Source organism: Bufo bufo, chromosome 1 (genome assembly GCF_905171765.1).
Source record: "Bufo bufo chromosome 1, aBufBuf1.1, whole genome shotgun sequence".
NCBI classification, from domain to species: domain Eukaryota; kingdom Metazoa; phylum Chordata; class Amphibia; order Anura; family Bufonidae; genus Bufo; species Bufo bufo.
The window spans coordinates 63,918,244-63,941,172 of NC_053389.1; the positions used below are offsets into that span (position 1 = coordinate 63,918,244).

General features: G+C 44.5%; 1 protein-coding gene across 2 annotated transcripts in view; it reads left to right on the forward strand.

The window, feature by feature from the left end:
- Window positions 1-22,929, forward strand: part of GRIK4 (glutamate ionotropic receptor kainate type subunit 4) — a 308,075-nt gene that overhangs the window by 276,351 nt on the left and 8,795 nt on the right. For both annotated transcript variants that reach the window (XM_040425209.1, XM_040425214.1), the window contains 5 exons: window positions 4,509-4,682; window positions 9,369-9,534; window positions 11,198-11,423; window positions 12,978-13,106; window positions 18,944-19,062. In XM_040425209.1, the coding sequence (XP_040281143.1) occupies window positions 4,509-4,682; window positions 9,369-9,534; window positions 11,198-11,423; window positions 12,978-13,106; window positions 18,944-19,062 (814 nt within the window). The remainder of the gene's footprint in view (window positions 1-4,508; window positions 4,683-9,368; window positions 9,535-11,197; window positions 11,424-12,977; window positions 13,107-18,943; window positions 19,063-22,929) is intronic.

A 22,929-nucleotide genomic window follows, 5' to 3' on the forward strand; every position in this document is an offset into this window, starting at 1 on the left:
CGGTATTCTTCTCACAGATTCTGTACTACTCCTCATGCTCATGTAAAAATAAATTGTGACATGCCTCAGTGCATAATAAATAACACAAGATAGGCAGCACTACAGAATCCAGCAATTGGAAAAAAAATGTATCTACCATTGATAGGAGAGGTGGTGCTCGCGGGTAGAGATCCTGGCTGAGGGTCCCGGCATGTACCAATAATACATCAAAATCCGCAGCACTCTTCTGTTTGTGCAAAATCCAAATTGGTTCATTTTAAATCAGCAGCATAGTGACAACAACGACGTTTCGACCATCTCTGGTCTTTATCAAGCAGTGAGATTATAACATAAGATATGCCTTATAAAGGGTGTGCGTGACACCACCCAGGAAGTGGGGGGGGGATGTGTCACCAATAATCATCAAAATATCTCAACATATGTGTCAATCTTACATATAAATACATGTGGATCAATAGGAGTGTACAGTCGTGGCCAAAAGTTTTGAGAATGACACAAATATTAGTTTTCACAAAGTTTGCTGCTAAACTGCTTTTAGATCTTTGTTTCAGTTCTGTGATGTAGTGAAATATAATTACAGGCACTTCATACGTTTCAAAGGCTTTTATCGACAATTACATGACATTTATGCAAAGAGTCAGTATTTGCAGTGTTGGCCCTTCTTTTTCAGGACCTCTGCAATTCGACTGGGCATGCTCTCAATCAACTTCTGGGCCAATTCCTGACTGATAGCAACCCATTCTTTCATAATCACTTCTTGGAGTTTGTCAGAATTAGTGGGTTTTTGTTTGTCCACATGGGATTAAGATCTGGGGAGTTTCCAGGCCATGGACCCAAAATGTCAGCGTTTTGGTCCCCGAGCCACTTAGTTATCACTTTTGCCTTATGGCACGGTGCTCCATCGTGCTGGAAAATGCATTGTTCTTCACCAAACTGTTGTTGGAAGAAGTTTCTGTTGGAGGGTGTTTTGGTACCATTCTTTATTCATGGCTGTGTTTTTGGGCAAAATTGTGAGTGAGCCCACTCCCTTGGATGGTCTCCGGATGCTTTACTGTTGGCATGACACAGGACTGATGGTAGCGCTCACCTTTTCTTCTCCGGACAAGCCTTTTTCCAGATGCCCCAAACAATCGGAAAGAGGCTTCATCGGAGAATATGACTTTGCCCCAGTCCTCCTTGCTGGACTTTCTTGGACGCCCTGAAGCCTTCTTAACAAGAATTGAACCTCTTTCCTTGAAGTTCTTGATGATCCTATAAATTGTTGATTGAGGTGCAATCTTAGTAGCCACAATATACTTGCCTGTGAAGCCATTTTTATGCAACGCAATGATGGCTGCACGCGTTTTTTTGCAGGTCACCATGGTTAACAATGGAAGAACAATGATTTCAAGCATCACCCTCCTTTTAACATTTTAACCCAATCAGCCTGACATAATGATCTCCAGCCTTGTGCTCGTCAACATTCTCACCTGAGTTAACAAGACGATTACTGAAATGATCTCAGCAGGTCCTTTAATGACAGCAATGAAATGCAGTGGAAAGTTTTTTTGGGGATTAAGTTAATTTTCATGGCAAAGAAGGACTATGCAATTCATCTGATCACTCTTCATAACATTCTGGAGTATATGCAAATTGCTATTATAAAAACTTAAGCAGCAACTTTTCCAATTTCCAATATTTATGTAATTCTCAAAACTTTTGGCCACGACTGTATATTCAATTCATTAAAATCATTGGTGAGCCACTTACTTCATCCTGGTGGTGCCCCGTGTGAGGTCCAATGTGCAGAAAGGCGCGCACTAGTGTCCGGCGTACTTCCCATTCTACTGCGCATGCGCTGAGTTAGTAAAGGGTTTCGCACTCCAGCCAATGGAAAAAAGGACTATATGAAAATAAAACGGGATGTCCAGCTTCCAAAAAAGACGTAGTTCTTTATTCCAATGACACACAGAATAAAAAATCCAACATGGCAAGCAAGTCTACGCGTTTCGGATACTCTAATACAGATCCTTATTCATGACCATCAGATCAGACCTGACAGATAAGGTGAGCGCAGCCTACAGGACTTTTTACCTTTGTGTTTTCACCAAATGGAAAAAAGGAGTCTGGTGACGTATCCTGCTGCTAAGTGCAGGAAAGGGATTGTGCTATAGCCAGTAGTAGGAAAGGGGGGGGGGGGGGGGGTCAAATGACGTATATTGTTGCTAAGGCATGGAAGCGACTCAATAATATAATCGCGTCCTACCTGAAAAAACCGAATTAAAAGGCAAGACAAAATTAATCATTTATCAGGGGGAAACCTGAATGGACGGACAGTTAGAGAGAAGCCGACCAATGGTATATCGTATAAGGGGGCTCAATATGACTGGAGTCGTCGCATAGGCATCTCCTAGTCCTCACATGAGACATGAGTCCCCACAATCAAACCTAGCGATCCCTATAGGGGAGTGATCAATGTTTAGTTGACCCTCAACCCTACTCAAGGAGTCACTGCGGCCATTAATCCCCAATGTGTATAGAAGGGGCAGCGTACGTTAGTAAGCATGTCCCCCCTAATATTAAACATTAACAGGGTAAAGGGGGAAGGTACCCCCATATGTCGGGTAAAGTCATAAATCAAATGACTGTCCCGCAGATCGACAATCTCATCCAACCAATTCACCACCAGTAAAAATTTGTATATGATAAAAATGTAAAAACATGAAAAAAATCTTTGTTGGGCACCAAACTTATGTTACAAATCTAAATGACTCGTATATACAGGGTAGATGCAGCATCCACCTAGGGAACAAACTACTTAATAAATACACCCAAATTATAGTCCCTGTTAAGACCTTTGGGTTCTAGGTTATCTAACCTGTGGATCCATTTGAGTTCAAGTTTTTTTAAGTAGAGTCTCTCGATTGGCACCGCGCCGGGGATGTGCGATCCCATCAATTATCTGAAACCTTAATTGAGAGATGTTATGTCCACATTTAAAGAAATGTTCCGGGACAGGGAGCTCCAAAGCCGCCTTACGCCTTTATGTATTATTAATGCAACAGTGCATGCCATATGCCGAGAGGCACTGAAAATATGGTGCCTCATGGGGGCACCATATGGCAGCACGCGCAATACATATGGGACAAACCTCTATTCCATTCATCTAAATCTTTATTCTGTCTCAAGTGAAACTTGTCATACTGAATCTTCCTATTGTCCCTACAAATCATAAAGCTGAAGAACATGATTATGGCAATAAGTATTGGGAATGCTTATGCCATTGTGTAGTGTAATGTGCAGTTATTGAGTTATTGTTTTAGCGTGAGGATTTTTTTTTCCAGACCGTACAGCCAGTGACCGGTTTTTCATTAAAATTTGCAGACAGTGCTCACGTGTGAAGCCGGCCGAACAGGGCACCTCTGGCAGAGGGCAGTCTTTCTCTTTGCAGTATGCGGAGTGTGGGCTGATGAGCTGCAGTCACCTTGAGATGCATAATTGGTGGAACGTCACTGTGCTTTACTAAAATCATCATGTTAATTAAGCATGCTTGCACTCCCCGGCAGCACACTAATTAGGCATTGTAAGGATATACAATTATCAGCAAGGATATGAAAAATCGTATTTAACGACGAGTAAACAGAACTCATACCTGCCCATTTTATGACCTGAAAACGCCAAAATATATTTCTAAGCATGTAATTATAGGAAGGCTTGTGGTTGAGAAAAATAGATATATCCATTATATCTCAAGAACAAAAATATATCTGCAATAAATATGTTTTAATATATGTATATACCTGTAAAAGGGTTTTCCAGGACTTTTATACTGATGACTTATCCTCTGGATAGGTCATCAGTATCTGATCGGTGGGGGTCCGACACCGGGGACCCCCGCCAATGAGCTGTTTGAGAAGATGCCGGTGCTCCCGTGAGCGCCGCCGCCTTTTCGCAGCTTACCAAGCACAGCGCCGTACATTGTATAGCGGCTGTGCTTGGTATCGTGCTCAGCCTCATTCACTTCTATGGGGTCGAGTTGCTCCTAGGCCACGTGACTGGCGAATGTGTCATCACTGGCCTAGGTAAAGCTTTGAGAAGACCGTGGCACTACTGCGAGCGCCACTGCCTTCTCAAACAGCTGATCGGTGTTGGAACCCCCACCGATCAGATACTGATGACCTAGGTCATCAGTATTTAAGTTTCAAAAAACCCTTTAAGGTAAGAACATACATTGTGTAGCCGAACCCCCTCTAAACATAGTGACCAATGGCAAAACTATTTGGATAGCAAAACCTTTTTTACCCGCGAAATCATGTGGGTGAGGTTTTGGCTGCCCCCCCAGAGGCCGTAATGTGTAACCCTACCCATAAAGTTTTGCATTGATGGCCTATCCTCAGAATAGGCCATCAATATTTGATCAGTATAACGGACTATTAATTACCATTCAGGTATGGAGCTCGGAATTATTTTTACTCTAAAATGTTCCCACTTATCTCTCTGATATGTCATGTTGTATTCCATTTATTTAGCTTGACCCCATATGAGTGGTACAGCCCTCATCCATGTGTACAGGGAAGATGCAATCTCCTAATAAACCAGTATTCCCTCGGGAACAGTCTGTGGTTTCCAGTTGGAGGATTTATGCAACAGGGATCTACCATAGCACCCCGGGCGCTGTCTACACGGTGCGTCAGCGGAGTTTGGTAAGAGGAGTTATCTATCCCAGGGATGTAAACTACAGATGTCAATACCTAATGAATCACATGTATTTCCCTGCACATGGGCATGTATCTTATCTATGATGAGGCTATTTGATAGCTCGTGGACAGAGGTCACCAGCCTGAGGGGGCCCAAAGACCCTTGTGCCGTATAAGAAGACACCGGTATTATAGAAGGTGCATGCTGGGAGGGCTCTGTCATAGATTTTGCACTGGGGCCCAGAATCTTTAAAGGGGTTGGCCACTTTCTGGTTGCTGTTGACCAATGTTTTTGTAAGATTATTATATCACATTTAGGCCTCATGCACACGACCGTTCCGTTTTTTGTGGATCTGCAAAACACGGAAGCCGCCCGTGTGCCTTCCGCAATTTGCGGAACGGAACAGGCGGCCCATTGTAGAAATGCCTATTCTTGTCTGCAAAATGGACAAGAATAGGACATGTTATATTTTTTTGGGCGGGGCCACGGAACGGAGCAACGGATGCGGACAGCACACGGAGTGCTGTCCGCATCCTTTGCGGCCCCATTGAAGTGAATGGGTCCGCACCCGAGCCGCGAAAAAACGCGGCTCGGATGCAGACCATAACAACGGTCGTGTGCATGAGGCCTTACTAATATAAACTTTGTTGAAATTCTGCATCATTTTCAAAATTTCTTAAGGTACGCCCTCTTGTTGGCCAAGTCTTTTGTGCTGTCCACACTGAGGTCCTGTCCATAAGATGGCGGCTGATGGAGGGTCATGTGACCAGGAAAATCACTCTGTCTCCTCAATTCAAACAAATTGCTCCTGCAATAAAACTCTTAACAATGCAAACATAGTGTATGTGACTGGAGAAGGACGAGCAATGTGTTTAGCGTTATTTTTGCCTGGACACATGACCCTCCATCAGCGGCCATTTATGGACAGAACCTCTGTGTGGACAGCACAAAAGACTTGGCCAACAAGGGAAAATACCTTATGAAATATAGGAAATGGCACAGAATATCAACAAAGGCTATAGGTGTAAGTGTCATGGAGTTATATTACATTCACATTGATCAGGAGTAGCCAGAAAGTGGCTATCCCCTTTAAGTTATAATTATGGCTGGGGGGAAGGGGTTAGGTCAAGAATTTGGCATGGAGGGTGCCGTTTAAATTTTTGCCTCAGGCAGCAGGAAGGCTATGTGCTCCCCTGCCCCTGGCCACAAAGCATTGAGGGAAGGGGGGCCCAAACTGAACTCTTGCACCGGGGCCCATGAGCCTTTAGCTACGCCTCTGCTTGTGGAGATGACTATTTTACTGTTGTAGACATTGTACCATACAGTTTTCAAAATTTCAGCTCTGTTCCAGAATTAAAGAGCTCTGAACACTAAGAGATATATTATTATTATTATTATTATTAATAATAATAATAATTGTTATTATTATTTTATTATTCCCCGGTGTCCTATCATTTCTGTGCACTTCCCTGATTGGTAATATTACAGTACACTGCAGAAAAACAAGTCCTTCCCTAACAGTAAGGTATTCAATAAAGGGGTTTTCCAGGCCCCTGATATTGAGGATTTATCCTCACGATAGGTCATCAATATCCAATCAGTGAGGGTTCAACACCCAGCACCCCCCACCGATCAGCTGGGCAGACTAGATGGGCCAAATGGTTCTTATCTGCCGACACATTCTATGTTTCTAACTAGCATTTTCAATACAACAGGAAGCATAGCTCCATTCAAAGTGTAGTGGCCATGTTGGGTTACTGCAGGTCAGCTACCATTCACTCCAGTGGGAGCTGAGCTGCAGTACCCAGCACGGCCAGTACACGTTGGAAGGAGCTGTGCTTCCTGTTGCATTCACAGTGCTAGTTTCAGGGCCAGAGGCTGCAGGGACCACTTCATTGGTGAGGGGGATGTGGGGTGTCGGACCCTCACTGATCAGATATTAATGATCTATCCTGAGGATAAGTCATTAATATCAGGAGCCTGGAAACCCTACAACCTAAAATTCCAGGTATTTCAAGGGAAGGGAACTTGTCACATTGAACACGCTGCCTGATCTAAAAACAATAAGTTATTGAGCAGAATGATATATAATTTTATAAATAATATATTATTTTGTGGGAAAAGATTCAGCACAACCTAAAGAGGACCTTTCACCTCGAAAAACATTGTGAACTAAGTATGCTGCCATGGAGAGCGGTGCCCGGGGATCTCACTGCACTTACTATTATCCCCGGGCGCCCCTCCGTTCTCCCGTTATCCCCTCCGGTATCTTCTCTCACTAAGTTATAGTAGGCGGTGTCTGCCCTTGTCCTGTGGGCGTCTCCTTCTCCTAGGCTGCAGCGCTGGCCAATCGCAGCGCACAGCCCACAGCTCAATGCGCTTGCGCCGATGACGTCACATCTACACCCGGCACAGGCGCATTGAGGATGGAGCGGCCGAGCAAGCGTCCGCCTCTCAGTGCGCCTGCGCCGATTGAAGACAGGTACGGCCGCGGCGCAGGCGCCAGATATTGAATGAAAACAGGCAGGGCCAGCAGAGAACGATTCCGTTCCCTGGCCCTGTCAATCACAATGCGGAGGGGGCGTCTTTAGGATCGGAGGATGCGGCTGCTACCAGCAAGTAGCCGCCCTACTTGCTGGTAGCAAGGTAATTTGCATATTTTAAAAGCATGTTTTAAACAAAATCTACAGGACCAAAATGATTAATTTGATTATGTAGGCATAAATCGCAGTGTGGGGATTATAAGTAAGCAAAAAAAAAAAAAAAGGTTTAGTGGGGTGACAGAAGCCCTTTAAGAGGTCATTTATTAAGACTGCCATTTTAGACGCCGATCTTAATGACCCCTATATCTGGCAGTGGATCCGCTGAAGGCACAGGCCTCTCCAAAACTTTGCCACATCCAGCGTCAATTCCAAATGTAGGACAGCTTCCTAGCTGGCTTATATTTACACCTTTGATGAATGAGACGGGCCTGCCACCCATCCCCTTCCCTGTCCACACCACGGCCACTTTTTTAGAACTGGCGTGAGCGGGGAAAAGTCGCAGATTGCCTGAAATACGCCTAATCTAGACATATTTCAGTATAAAAATGACCCCCTAACAGTGTATTAAGAAAATGTTATGCAGTGTTGTGCAGTTCTACAAGGACTGCCCTGTAAAAAGCCCTTACTGCATGTAAGCCTGAGTTAGTGAAGCGATCCATTTTAAGGGGTTTTCCATGATCAGTATCTCTGATCTGAGAAGGAGAAGAAGCACTTACAGTAGCACCGTAGCATTCTCTCATCTAACCAAGTACAACACTGTACTTACACTCACCTAAAGAATTATTAGGAACACCTGTTCTATTTCTCATTAATGCAATTATCTAGTCAACCAAACACATGGCAGTTGCTTCAATGCATTTAGGGATGTGGTCCTTGTCAAGACAATCTCCTGAACTCCAAACTGAATGTCAGAATGGGAAAGAAAGGTGATTTAAGCAATTTTGAGCGTGGCATGGTTGTTGGTGCCAGACAGGCCGGTCTGAGTATTTCACAATCTGCTCAGTTACTGGGATTTTCACGCACAACCATTTCTAGGGTTTACAAAGAATGGTGTGAAAAGGGAAAAACATCCAGTATGCGGCAGTCCTGTGGGCAAAAATGCCTTGTGGATGCTAGAGGTCAGAGGAGAATGGGCCGACTGATTCAAGCTGATAGAAGAGCAACGTTGACTGAAAAAAACACTCGTTACAACCGAGGTATGCAGCAAAGCATTTGTGAAGCCACAACACGCACAACCTTGAGGCGGATGGGCTACAACAGCAGAAGACCCCACCGGGTACCACTCATCTCCACTACAAATAGGAAAAAGAGGCTACAATTTGCACGAGCTCACCAAAATTGGACTGTTGAAGACTGGAAAAATGTTGCCTGGTCTGATGAGTCTCGATTTCTGTTGAGACATTCAAATGGTAGAGTCCGAATTTGGCGTAAACAGAATGAGAACATGTATCCATCCTCTGATGGCTACTTCCAGCAGGATAATGCACCATGTCACAAAGCTCGAATCATTTCAAATTGGTTTCTTGAACATGACAATGAGTTCACTGTACTAATATGGCCCCCACAGTCACCAGATCTCAACCCAATAGAGCATCTTTGGGATGTGGTGGAACGGGAGCTTCGTGCCCTGGATGTGCATCCCTCAAATCTCCATCAACTACAAGATGCTATCCTATCAATATGGGCCAACATTTCTAAAGAATGCTATCAGCACCTTGTTGAATCAATGCCACTTAGAATTAAGGCAGTTCAGAAGGCAAAAGGGGTCCAACACCATATTAGTATGGTGTTCCTAATAATTCTTTAGGTGAGTGTATATAGTAGCCATGTTTGGTATCGTAGCTCAGCCTCATTCACTTCAATGAGGCTGAGTTGCGCCTAAGCCATGTGACCGATGAACGCAACGTCACTGGCCTAGGCAAAGCTGTGAGAGTGACGAAGCAGTACTGCAAGCGCCGGTGCCTTCTCAAACAGCTGATCGGTGGGGGTCCTGGGTGTTAGACCCCCCTAATCAGATACTGATGACCTATGCAGGAGATAGGTCATCAGTTAAAAAATCTCGGAAAAACCCCTTTAATGTTGACTTGTGCTGTAAAGAAATGGACAACCATAATCATATTTCCGTTTTCTTTTCTATTGCTCTTACAGGTGGGCCTTTACCCTAATAATAATATCATCATATACAGCTAACCTTGCTGCCTTTCTCACTGTGCAAAGAATGGACGTACCCATCGAGTCAGTGGATGACCTGGCAGACCAGACCACCATTGAGTATGGTACAATACATGGAGGCTCCAGCATGACCTTTTTTCAAGTAATTATGTGTCATACAGTAGATTTCGGAGCAGCTAAAGTTTCAAGTTACAGTATAACACTTTCTTAGGGAGCTATATTAATTTTTATCACAAAACTGTATGTAAAGTGCCCCCTTCGATGTAACTGATCATTGCTAAGGTGAATCCATCTTCAACGTTCTACTGAAAGCTAAAGACACTGGATAACTTTATGATGCAGAGGCTTCTCAGCCTGCCTCTGGTCTCCCTGCCCCAGCCTTGCCTCCATAAATATGTAGTACAGCATACTAAAAACGATGTGCAATGCTTCCCTGCCAACAGACATTGCTGGCAGCAACCCTTCCCTCTACTTTTCCAGCGCTGGGATAAAAGAGAAAAGTGGGGTTGCAGTGATCAGTGCTGACAGTAGGTATACAGGAACATAGTACAATTATTGTCAGCGCTGATCAGTGCAGCCCTGTTACTCTCCCTATCTTCCCAGTGCTATCTGGAAACACACTGGTAAAGTAGAGGGGAGCGCTGCTGCCATCTATCAGCACTGGCAGCAAACAAACCGCAGGCAAGCGTATCCCATCATTAGTATGCTCTTTTACATATTTAGGGAATCAGGGATGGAAAAAGAAGCCAGAAGCTGGGGCAGGGAGACCAGAGGCAGCCTGAGAATCCTCTGCATCATACAGTTATCCGGTGTCTTCAGCGTTCAGTAGAATGCTGAAGATGGATTCCCCTTGGATACCCACAGTTTGAGGGCTCCTAAAAAGATATCTTGCAGTTTTTTTATAAAAATGAAAAACGTGTAGTACAAAAAAACTTACAGTCACTGTCTCTGCACATTAAAAAATTAATTCAGAGTTAGGCCTCATGCACGCCACCATTTTTCGGGTCCGCATCCGAGCCGCAGTTTTTGTGGCTCGGACCTGTTCACTTCAATGGGGCCGCAAAAGATGCGGACAGCACACGGAGTGCTGTCCGCATCCGTTGCTCCGTTCCGAGGCCCCGCAAAAAAAATATAGCATGTCCTATTCTTGTCCGTTTTGCAGACAAGAATAGGCATGTCTACAATGGGCCGCCCGTTCCGTTCTGCGCTTTGTGGACCACAAAAAACGGCACGGTCATGTGCATGTAGCCTTACACTTAGTCACAATATAGTCACAGTTGTCACCTTAGGCTATGGAGAAAAACTGTACTGAAACATCAGGGTGGCGGGTCTCTTTTTTTACCTTCAATTTCATAGCTCAGACAAGAAGTAGAGACCTTCTTTTCTTCTTTGCTTATGTAAAAAGGTCTGCAAGGTCCAGGAGAGTCACTTACACATCAAAGATCCTGTCACTGATCTCCTTTTGCTATGCTGCATTGCAAACTGTATTACGGAGGCTTTCCCCCATAGAGTAGCATTACTTTTACAAGAGAATACTTCTGACACTGAGTCCCTGTGGCTTCATAATGCGGTACTGCAGAGGACTCTGAGTGCTCACGCAAAGCCTCCTGCACATGGTTGTGCTGTGGTCATGGGATCTTAAGGGGAATATTAATTTTTCATTTTATTTTGCTTTTAGCTCGTCCCAATATGAGCATATGCGCTGATATAACACTACCTGACACTGCAGTGTTCCCAATAGAAGAAAATGGTGATATTACTTGTCACCAGCATAAATTATGACAACCCTCTCTTTTCCCCTCTAGAATTCTCGTTACCAGACCTATCAACGGATGTGGAATTACATGTACTCGAAACAACCGAGTGTATTTGTCAAGAGCACAGAGGAAGGTATAGCCAGAGTGTTAAACTCCAACTATGCTTTCCTACTGGAGTCTACCATGAATGAGTACTATCGTCAGCGGAACTGCAATCTTACTCAGGTTGGAGGTCTGTTGGACACTAAAGGCTATGGTATTGGCATGCCCATAGGTACGTAACACGTATAATTTATCATCATTTCATGTCTTTTAATATCCTTTTATGGTTTTACACTAAAAGACTATTTTTTCATTGTCAGTTGTATTAAATGCATTAACCCCTTTAAGTACTGGGCCCATTTTTGGTTTCGCATTTTTGTTTTTCCTTGCCCATGTTCCAATAGCCATAACTTTTTAAAATTTTCCATTCATATAGCCATATAGATGTTATTATTTGCGGGATAAGTTTTATTTTTTAAGGGCACTTATTAATTTACCATGTCTTGGGGGAAAAAATTGTGGGGTTAAATTGGAAAAAAAACACAATTCCGCCAAGGTTGGGGTTTTGACATTACTGCGCGCTAAAAATGACATAACGTCCTTCTTCTGCGGCTTAATATGAATACAGTGATACCAAACTTTATACTTTTTTTGTTTTACTACTTTTTTTAAAAAATAAAAATTTCTCTTTGCATCACCATTTTCTGACAGCCATAGTTTTTTTTATATTTCTGTCCGCAGAGTTGTATGAGGGCTTGTTTTTTGCAGGATGAACTGTAGTTTTTATTGGTACCATTTTTGTGGTTCTCCACTTTTTGATCACTGCTATTCAATTTTTTGGGGGGGAAAAGGTGACTTAAAAATGGTGAATTGCGTGGTTTATTTTTATTTTTTTCTGTCATGGCGTTCTTTCTTTTAAAATGTTTTAATAGTTCAGACAAAAATTATTTTTTTCATATATAAAATTGGGAAAGGGGATGTTTTTGGGGAAGTATTTTGTGCTGATGGGGGCAGTATTTTGTGATGGACTGTGGTATTTGGCTCTGTTGGGGTACTATAGTGTGCCACAGTATGTTATTGCTGGTTCTGCCTTCATCAATTTGGACCTGACTAAAAAACGGGCTACTTTTAGTATTTTTTCCAGGGCCACTTTAAGTTTCCAGTTCGCCCCTGTCACAGGTGGTGCGATTCCTGTTAATCTTAGCACCTGAGGGGTTTAATGATGGGGTTTGGCCGGATTGCAATTCCCTGTCATTGCAGCCGGGTGCCTGCTGTATAATACACCCACCGCGTGTGGAGCAGACTCACTGTAGCAGCCTGCTCCATATATTTGCTCAACCACTGTGACTTACGGGTACGTCACGATGGTTGAAGGGGTTAAAGTGATTGTCCCAACTGGACACATCGATAGGATACGCCATAAATATTTTGTAAGTGAGGGTCCCACATATGGGACCTGCTTCCATCTCATCAGTCATATTCACTGCTATGGAACTTTGGAAAATATTCAAGTAAGCTTGCACAACTTGCTCTCCATTTCATGGAGAGACCCATCTTTGAAAGAGTAGTGGGTCCCAGAGGTAGGACCAGCACCTATCTGGCATTTATGGCATATCCTATTGATATGCCATAAATGTCCAGATGGGACAACCCCTTTAAAACAGATTATGATTTATGGTGTTGCTTCTACTGCTCAGATATCTCAGTTTTTCTAAATGGCACTGGAGTGTTATTTTGCACCTGAATTTGGAAAATGAAACTTAATTGATATTTCTTTGTCCTGAAGGCTCGGTTTTCCGAGATGAGTTTGATTTGGCAATCTTACAGCTTCAAGAAAACAACTGTCTAGAGGATCTGAAACGAAAGTGGTGGGATGGGGGTATATGTCCAAAAGAAGAAAACCATAGAGCAAAAGGTAACCATGCTCATCTGAAAATGATTCCACAAATATATTTTCTGTGTGGTGGCAATGGCTATGAAGATGTAATAACTATTTGCTGATTACAGTATTTCCCCTTAGCTTGGTTTTCTTCGTCAACCAGATTTAACCATGATATGCAAACAGAGACATAATAACAGAAAACTTTTGTAATCACATTTCTCAACTTAGGGACTCAGACTGTTGGGAGAGCTGTGGAGCAGGGGAGTCAGTGACTGCCATCTAGGTGCTCATTCTCCAACATCCACCATTTTTTATAGGAAGTCAATGAAACTCTCAGTTTGTCTTTGGAGTGTAGGAGAAAACTGGAGGAAACCCACACGATCACGAGGAGAACATACAAACTCCATGCAGATGTTGCCCTTGGTCTGACTTGACCTAAAGACCCCAGCACTGCAAGTCAACTTTGCTAACCTCTCAGTATGTCTTCTGAGTGTAGGATAAAACTGGAAGAAACCCACATGATCATGAGGAGAACATACAAACTCCATTTGGTCTGATTTGACCTAAAGACCCCAGCACTGCAAGTCAACTTTGCTAACCTCTCAGTATGTCTTCGGAGTGTAGGATAAAACTGGAGGAAACCCACATGATCATGAGGAGAACATACAAACTCCATTTGGTCTGATTTGACCTAAAGACCCCAGCACTGCAAGTCAACTTTGCTAACCGCTGAGCCACTGCTGTTCAATAAACCATTCTTTGATAGGACGACAGTGGGGTTTCTCAAATTCATTGGAGATTTTAATTGAAAGATTGGGGACAAATGTTGGTGCAAGTGAAATGAGTGAGGGAGCTGTTCCTGAAGATTCTGTTTCCAAGTGCTGTGCTGACCATTTTAGACTATGATATGTCAAATTTTCTATCCTTTAAGATTCAGTCCCTGGGCTCTGTCTGCCGGGACTCTGCAACATGGACTGGAGAAGGTATAGAGTCAAGTGTTGAGCTTTTGAGGTCCAGCAGGAATCCTGGCTAACTGAGAGTATTCTAGTTTAGAGAATGAGCATAAGACCCCTTTCACACTAACAAGTTTTCCGCGCGGGTGCAATGCGTGACGTGAACACATAGCACCCGCACTGAATCCTGACCCATTCATTTCAGTGGGTCTGTGTACATGAGCGTTTTTTTTCATGCATCAGTTCTTAGTTGCGTGAAAAACACAGTATGTTCTATATTCTGCGTTTGTCACGCAGCACGCCCTGGCCCCGTAGAAGTGAATGGGGCTTCAGTGAAAAACGCATTGCATCTGAAAACAAGTGCGGATGCAATGTGTTTTTCACCGATGGTTGCTAGGAGATGTTGTTTGTAAACGTTCAGTTTTTTATCACGCGCGTGAAAAACGCATCAAAACGCGTGATAAACTGAACGGAACGGAAAAAACTGAACGCAACTGCAGACAAAAGTGACTGAACTTGCTTGCAAAATGGTGCGAGTTTCACTGAACGCACCCTGAACGTATCCGGATCTAATCCGTCACGCTCATGTGAAAGGGGCCTTAGGCCTCTTTCAGACGGGCGTTGCGGGAAAATGCGCGGGTGCGTTGCGGGAAAATGTGCGGGTGCGTTGCGGGAACATGCACGATTTTTGTAATGCGTTTTGCACTCGCGTGAGAAAAATCGCGCATGTTTGGTACCCAAACCCGAACTTCTTCACAGAAGTTCGGGCTTGGGATCGGTGTTCTGTAGATTGTATTATTTTCCCTTATAACATGGTTATAAGGGAAAATAATAGCATTCTGAATACAGAATGCATAGTAAAATAGCGCTGGATGGGTTAAAAAAAAAAAAAAAAAAATTTTAACTCACCTTAATCCACTTGATCGCGCAGCCCGGCATCTCTTCTGACTTCTTTCTTTGCTGTGTGCAGCAACAGGACCTGTGGTGACGTCACTCCGGTCATCACATGATCCATCACATGATCTTTTACCATGGTGATGGATCATGTGATGACCGGAGTGACGTCACCACAGGTCCTGTTGCTGCACACAGCAAAGAAGAAGACAGAAGGAGATGCCGGGCTTCGCGATCAAGTGGATTAAGGTGAGTTAAATTATTATTCTTTTTTTTTTAACCCCTCCAGCGCTATTTTACTATGCATTCTGTATTCAGAATGCTATTATTTTCCCTTATAACCATGTTATAAGGGAAAATAATAATGATCGGGTCTCCATCCCGATCGTCTCCTAGCAACCGTGCGTGAAAATCGCACCGCATCCGCACTTGCTTGCAGATGCTTGCGATTTTCACGCACCCCCATTCACTTCTATGGGGCCTGCGTTGCGTGAAAAACGCAGAATATAGAGCATGCTGCGATTTTCACGCAACGCACAAGTGATGCGTGAAAATCACCGCTCATGTGAACAGCCCCATAGAAATGAATGGGTCGGGATTCAGTGCGGGTGCAATGCGTTCAACTCACGCATCGCATCCGCGCGGAATACTCGCCCGTGTGAAAGGGGCCTAAGGCCTCTTTCACACGGGCATTGCGAAAAAATGTGCGGGTGCGTTGCGGGAACACCCGCGATTTTTCCGCACGAGTGCAAAACATTGTAATGCGTTTTGCACTCGCGTGAGAAAAATCGTGCGTGTTTGGTACCCAAACCCGAACTTCTTCACAGAAGTTCGGGCTTGGGATCGGTGTTCTGTGGATTGTATTATTTTCCCTTATAACATGGTTATAAGGGAAAATAATAGCATTCTGATTACAGAATGCAAAGTAAAATAGCGCTGGAGGGGTTAAAAAAAATAAAAAAAATATTTAACTCACCTTAGTCCACTTGATAGCGCAGCCGGCATCTGCTTCTGTCTCCTTTCTTTAGGACCTGGGTAAAGGACCTTTGATGACGTCACTCCGGTCATCACATGGTACGTCACATGATCTTATACCATAATGAATCACCATGGTAAAAGATCATGTGACGTACCATGTGATGACCGGAGTGACTTCATCACAGGTCCTGTAACTGTATTTAATGCTCACCACAGGTCCTTCAACAAAGGAGACACAAGGAGATGCCGGGCTACGCGAGCAAGTGGATTAAGGTGAGTTAAATGATTTTTTATTTTTTTTTAACCCCTCCAGTGCTATTTTACTATGCATTCTGTATTCAGAATGCTATTATTTTCCCTTATAACCATGTTATAAGGGAAAATAATAATGATCGGGTCTCCATCCCGATCGTCTCCTAGCAACCGTGCGTGAAAATCGCACCGCATCCGCACTTGCTTGCGGATGCTTGCGATTTTCACGCAACCCCATTCATTTCTATGGGGCCTGCGTTACGTGAAAAATGCACAAAGAGGAGCATGCTGCGATTTCACGCAACGCAAAAGTGATGCGTGAAAATCACCGCTCGTGTGCACAGCCCCATAGAAATGAATGGGTCGGTATTCAGTGCGGGTGCAATGCGTTCACCTCCCGCATCGCATCCGTGCGGAATACTCGCCCGTGTGAAAGGGGCCTAAGAGTTGGTAAGAGAAGTGGATAAAAAAGTTTATAGGGGTTATCCAGCCAATTTAAATGTTTTAAAAAAGTTCAGTGTGATGTAAAATAGTAAAATAAGTCATGTTCACCATAGCGATCCCCCAGTGCTTCGGTGCTCAACCTTAAAGTGCCCATACATGGTGCAGCCTGGCCTGGAGGTTGGCCGGGACTAGAAAAACATGTTTGGTTTTCTTCAAAAAGCAGCTTTACACCTGTCCACATGTTGTCAGTAGTATTGCAGCTCAGTCCCATCCACTTCAATGGAGCTGAGCTTCAATATTAGGCACAATCCATAAACAGAAGTGGAGATAAGTTTGGAAGGAAGCATCCATATAGACAGGACAGATCTTCTAAGTACCAGGTTATTATGTCATGAAGCAAAATACATTATACCTACAGGACATATTCGAGAAGCAAATAAAAAAACACCAAAATACACTGCGTGCAGAATTATTAGGCAAGTGAGTATTTTGACCACATCATCCTCTTTATGCATGTTGTCTTACTCCAAGCTGTATAGGCTCGAAAGCCTACTACCAATTAAGCATATTAGGTGATGTGCATCTCTGTAATGAGAAGGGGTGTGGTCTAATGACATCAACACCCTATATTAGGTGTGCATAATTATTAGGCAACTTCCTTTCCTTTGGCAAAATGGGTCAAAAGAAGGACTTGACAGGCTCAGAAAAGTCAAAAATAGTGAGATATCTTGCAGAGGGATGCAGCACTCTTAAAATTGCAAAGCTTCCGAAGCGTGATCATCGAACAATCAAGCGTTTCATTCAAAATAGTCAACAGGGTCGCAAGACGCGTGTGGAAAAACCAAGGCGCAAAATAACTGCCCATGAACTGAGAAAAGTCAAGCGTGCAGCTGCCAAGATGCCACTTGCCACCAGTTTGGCCATATTTCAGAGCTGCAACATCACTGGAGTGCCCAAAAGCACAAGGTGTGCAATACTCAGAGACATGGCCAAGGTAAGAAAGGCTGAAAGACGACCACCACTGAACAAGACACACAAGCTGAAACGTCAAGACTGGGCCAAGAAATATCTCAAGACTGATTTTTCTAAGGTTTTATGGACTGATGAAATGAGAGTGAGTCTTGATGGGCCAGATGGATGGGCCCGTGGCTGGATTGGTAAAGGGCAGAGAGCTCCAATCCGACTCAGACGCCAGCAAGGTGGAGGTGGAGTACTGGTTTGGGCTGGTATCATCAAAGATGAGCTTGTGGGGCCTTTTCGGGTTGAGGATGGAGTCAAGCTCAACTCCCAGTCCTACTGCCAGTTTCTGGAAGACACCTTCTTCAAGCAGTGGTACAGGAAGAAGTCTGCATCCTTCAAGAAAAACATGATTTTCATGCAGGACAATGCTCCATCACACGCGTCCAAGTACTCCACAGCGTGGCTGGCAAGAAAGGGTATAAAAGAAGAAAATCTAATGACATGGCCTCCTTGTTCACCTGATCTGAACCCCATTGAGAACCTGTGGTCCATCATCAAATGTGAGATTTACAAGGAGGGAAAACAGTACACCTCTCTGAACAGTGTCTGGGAGGCTGTGGTTGCTGCTGCACGCAATGTTGATGGTGAACAGATCAAAACACTGACAGAATCCATGGATGGCAGGCTTTTGAGTGTCCTTGCAAAGAAAGGTGGCTATATTGGTCACTGATTTGTTTTTGTTTTGTTTTTGAATGTCAAAAATGTATATTTGTGAATGTTGAGATGTTATATTGGTTTCACTGGTAAAAATAAATAATTGAAATGGGTATATATTTGTTTTTTGTTAAGTTGCCTAATAATTATGCACAGTACAAGTCACCTGCACACACAGATATCCCCTTAAAGTAGCTAAAACTAAAAACTACTTCCAAAAATATTCAGCTTTGATATTAATGAGTTTTTTGGGTTCATTGAGAACATGGTTGTTGTTCAATAATAAAATTAATCCTCAAAAATTGCCTAATAATTCTGCACTCCCTGTATTTGCAACAATCTTAGGTTTCTTTCTTCTAACAGCTATCCTCTAATAGCTCATCTTGTTGTCAATCTTCATAGCAGGACTCTCCGTGCAGAAGAATGGAGAAATGAAATGCTGCAGCAGGTGTCTAGCGTCAAATTTAATTAATTGGTCAGAGAACGTGTTCTACCCTGCAAAACAGCGGCGCTTGTAAAGGTCTGACCTGGCCTATGAATTTTTATAAGCGCTCTGCTGTATTGATCACTGCCGTCTATAAATGCATGTTATTGTATTCCACTCACTACTGGGACGTACAGCATTATAGTAGCAATCATGATTCATAACCTGTGGTTTTATCTTTTTTCTCTCAGGTTTAGGGATGGAAAACATTGGCGGCATCTTTGTCGTATTAATCTGTGGTCTAATAGTGGCTATTTTCATGGCAGTGCTCGAGTTCCTATGGACCGTACGCCATTCTGAAGACTCTGAGGTAAAATAAAGACTTCTTAATTAGCATTGTGACTAGAGATGAGCGAATCGAAGTTGGCAAAGTGGAATTCCATCCGAATTTCCGGAAAAATTTGATTCGTTCCGAATTCCCTCACGCTTCGTAGTAATGAATCGCATTTTTTCCTAAAATGGCTGCTGAACGTGTGAGGACATGGAGAAAGGAACTCTGGGAAGGCGGGATCATCATAATGCCATGCATGCAGCCAATCCGCAGCCAGCCCTGTGATGTCACAGCCCTATAAATAGCCTCAGCCATCTTGGATTCTGCCATTTTGCAGTGCACTTAGGGCAGGGAGAGACGTCAGCAGGCGCTAGGGAAAGTGCTAGGAAAAACGTCATTGTGCTAAAAAAAAAGGATTTACAAGTGCAGGGAAAGATTATTCAAGGTGTAGGGAAAGGATAGGGAGGAATCATTCCACAGCATTTATGTAGAACAGGGTTCAGTAGGGGAGTTTACAGCCTGGGTAATAGGAACAATCCGATTACACCTTGCTGCACTGACTGCGGATCCAAATTGCCATTATACAGCTCTGTAATTCCAGCAAACTGCTCTTGTTATTGGGGTGCAAGTGCTGTTTGATACAGCCATTAACAGGGTTTATTACAAGGATTTATTTCTACATCTTATTTGCCCTTGTGCGGTGCAGTTATATGTTCTAAAGCATTTTTTGGCTTGTATTAGTGAGAAAAAAGGGCTTATTAGCCGTTGTGTGGTGAAGTGTGAAAATTACAGCCCTTTCTGTCGTGTATTAGTGCCAAAAGAAAAATATATTTGCTGTTCAGTGGTGCAGTTATATGTTCTAAAGCCATTTTTGCCATGTATTAGTGGCAAAAGTAAAATATATTTGCCGTTCAGCGGTGCAGTTATGTTCTAAAGACCTTCTTGTCGTGCATTAGTGGCAAAAGCAAAATATATTTGCCGTTCAGCAGTGCAGTTACAGTATTTTTCGCCCCATAAGACGCACTTTTTCCCCCCCAAAAGTGGGGGAGGGGGTGAAATGCCCCTGCGTCTTATGGGGCGAATGCTGCCATTTTACATCGCAGTCTACGATGCTGCGCGATGTATCAGCTGGAGGGGGGAGGGAGGAGGGGCCGGTGGCATGCAAATGCGGGGGGGCCGGTGCGTTCACTTTACTCCGGCCCCGCCGCTCACTCACTTCCTTAATACCTAAACCTTTTATAATAATAACTTTAATTGAAGTTCCGATCCCCAGCCCCATCTGTACTACTTACTAAATGTCCTGTAGCAGGCAGAGCAGGGTGGGCGGCCGGACGTAACTCACTGATGTCACGTGCCTGTGCCGCCCTGCTCTGCCTGCTACAGGACATTTAGTAAGTAGTACAGATGGGACTGGGGATTGGAACTTCAATTAAAGTTATTATTATAAAAGGTTTAGGTAATAAAGCAGTGAGTGAGCGGCTGGGCCGGAGTACAGTGACCGCTCCGGCCCCGCTGCATTTGCATGCCACCGGCCCCTCCTCCCTCCCATAGGTTTAGCTCCGGTATATTAGGGCATCTGTGGATGCCACTATTATGGGGTGGGGGATATGTGGATGGCACTGTTATGCGGGGGGGAGATCTGTGGATGTAGCAGTGCCATCCACAGATCCACCCCCCATAACAGTGCCATCCACAGATCCCCCTCCATAACAGTGCCATCCACAGATCACCCCCCATAACAGTGCCATCCACAGATCACCACCCCATAACAGTGCAATCCACAGATGCCCCCCATAACAGTGCCCCCCTCAGAACCCCCCCATAACAGTGTGTCACGGCGGACATGCACGCAGTATAAAAGATAACACACCAACCAGGCTCTGGACGAGAGACAGGGGAAGGGTCACCTCCTAGTTTATCCCTGACCTCTTTCCCTGCACTGCTCAGCCCACAGGCAGACCTTGAAGGTAGGTGTGCTGTGTCCTCCAGCCTGGACTGACAAAACCCTGAACTCCCTGAGATGGTGAAGTGGGGAGATAGGAGCAGCCTGCTCGCACAGAACCTGGATGGGAAAGATGACACAAACAACCAAACAAGAAATGACACTTATCTTCTGAGAGCAGGAACTGACAGCCAACCCTCTCTCCAAACTTCCCAGACCAGAATGATCAGTATAATCCACTTAGAGCACTTAGCTGGAGACTATTTAAACTAATGACTCCACCCAGTGCACTTGATGAGAGGCGGATCCAGCACAGCACCAAAACAAATACTAAACTCGTGCTGCTATCCTGGCCGACCTCCGCACATCATTGGAGTGGGGCATGACAGTACCCCCCCCTCTACGGGTGACCTCCGGACATCCTGGACCAACCTTATCCGGATGGGACCTATGAAAGGCCCTCACCAGTCGGCTGGCGTTGACATCTGACGCCGGAACCCACATCCTCTCCTCAGGACCATATCCCCTCCAGTGCACCAGGTACTGGAGGGAACCCTGCAGAACTCTCGAGTCAAGAATCCTGGAGATCTCGAACTCCAAGTTTCCCTCGACTAGAACAGGAGGAGGAGGCAATGGCAAAGGTACCACCGGTTTAACATATTTTTTTAGTAAAGACTTGTGGAAGACATCGTGGATCCTCCAAGTCTGCGGCAGATCCAGTCGAAACGCCACAGGATTGATCACCGCGGAAATTTTATATGGACCAACAAATCTTGGACCCAGTTTCCAAGATGGCACTCTCAACTTGATATTCTTAGTGGACAACCACACCAGATCACCCACACACAGGTCCGGACCAGTCACACGTCTCATGTCAGCCATTCGTTTATACCTCTCACCCATCCTCTCCAAATTCCCTTGAATCCTCCGCCAAATAGAGGACAAGGCAGAAGAGAATCTCTCCTCCTCTGGCATCCCGGAGGAACCAGACCCAGAAAAGGTACCAAACTGAGGATGGAAACCGTATGCGCCAAAAAATGGCGACTTACCCCTGGACTCCTGCCTACGGTTATTCAATGCAAATTCTGCTAAGGAGAAGAATGAGGACCAGTCCTCCTGATTCTCAGCCACAAAGCACCTCAAGTAGGTCTCCAGGTTTTAATTGGTACGTTCCGTCTGACCATTCGACTGTGGATGAAAAGCCGACGAGAAAGAAAGTTGAATGCCAAGTCGAGAGCAGAACGCCCTCCAAAACCTGGAGACAAACTGAGTGCCCCTATCAGAGACCACATCCGAAGGAATACCGTGCAATTTCACAATATTATCCACAAAAATCTGCGCAAGAGTCTTAGCGTTAGGCAGACTTGTAAGTGGTATAAAGTGAGCCATTTTACTGAAACGACTACTGGTCGACTACCACCAAAATCACTGTTCTCCCGGAGGAACTCGGCAGGTCCGTAATAAAGTCCATGGACAAATGCGTCCAAGGACGAGATGGAATAGACAATGGAAGAAGTGAACCAGGCGGTCGAGTATGAGCAACCTTTAAACGAGTGCAGGTTTCACAAGCTGTCACGTAATTCTCAATACTCTTACGCAACCCTGGCCACCAGAACCTCCGGGACACCAGATCACAGGTGGACTTACTACCAGGATGTCCAGCGAGAACAGTATTGTGATGTTCCTTGAACACCTTGTATCGTAGGCCCTCAGGAACAAACAACCTCCCTGGGGGACACGAACCAGGAGCCCCCTCCTGAGCTCCCAATACCTCCATCTCTAATTCAGGGTACAGGGCGGAGACCACCACTCCATCCGCCAAAATCGGCGCTGGATCTTCTGAATCACCTCCCCCAGGGAAGCTGCGAGACAAGGCATCTGCCTTGACGTTCTTGACCCCTGGGCGAAAGGTAACCATGAAATGGAACCTGGTAAAAAACAATGACCATCTGGCCTGTCTAGGG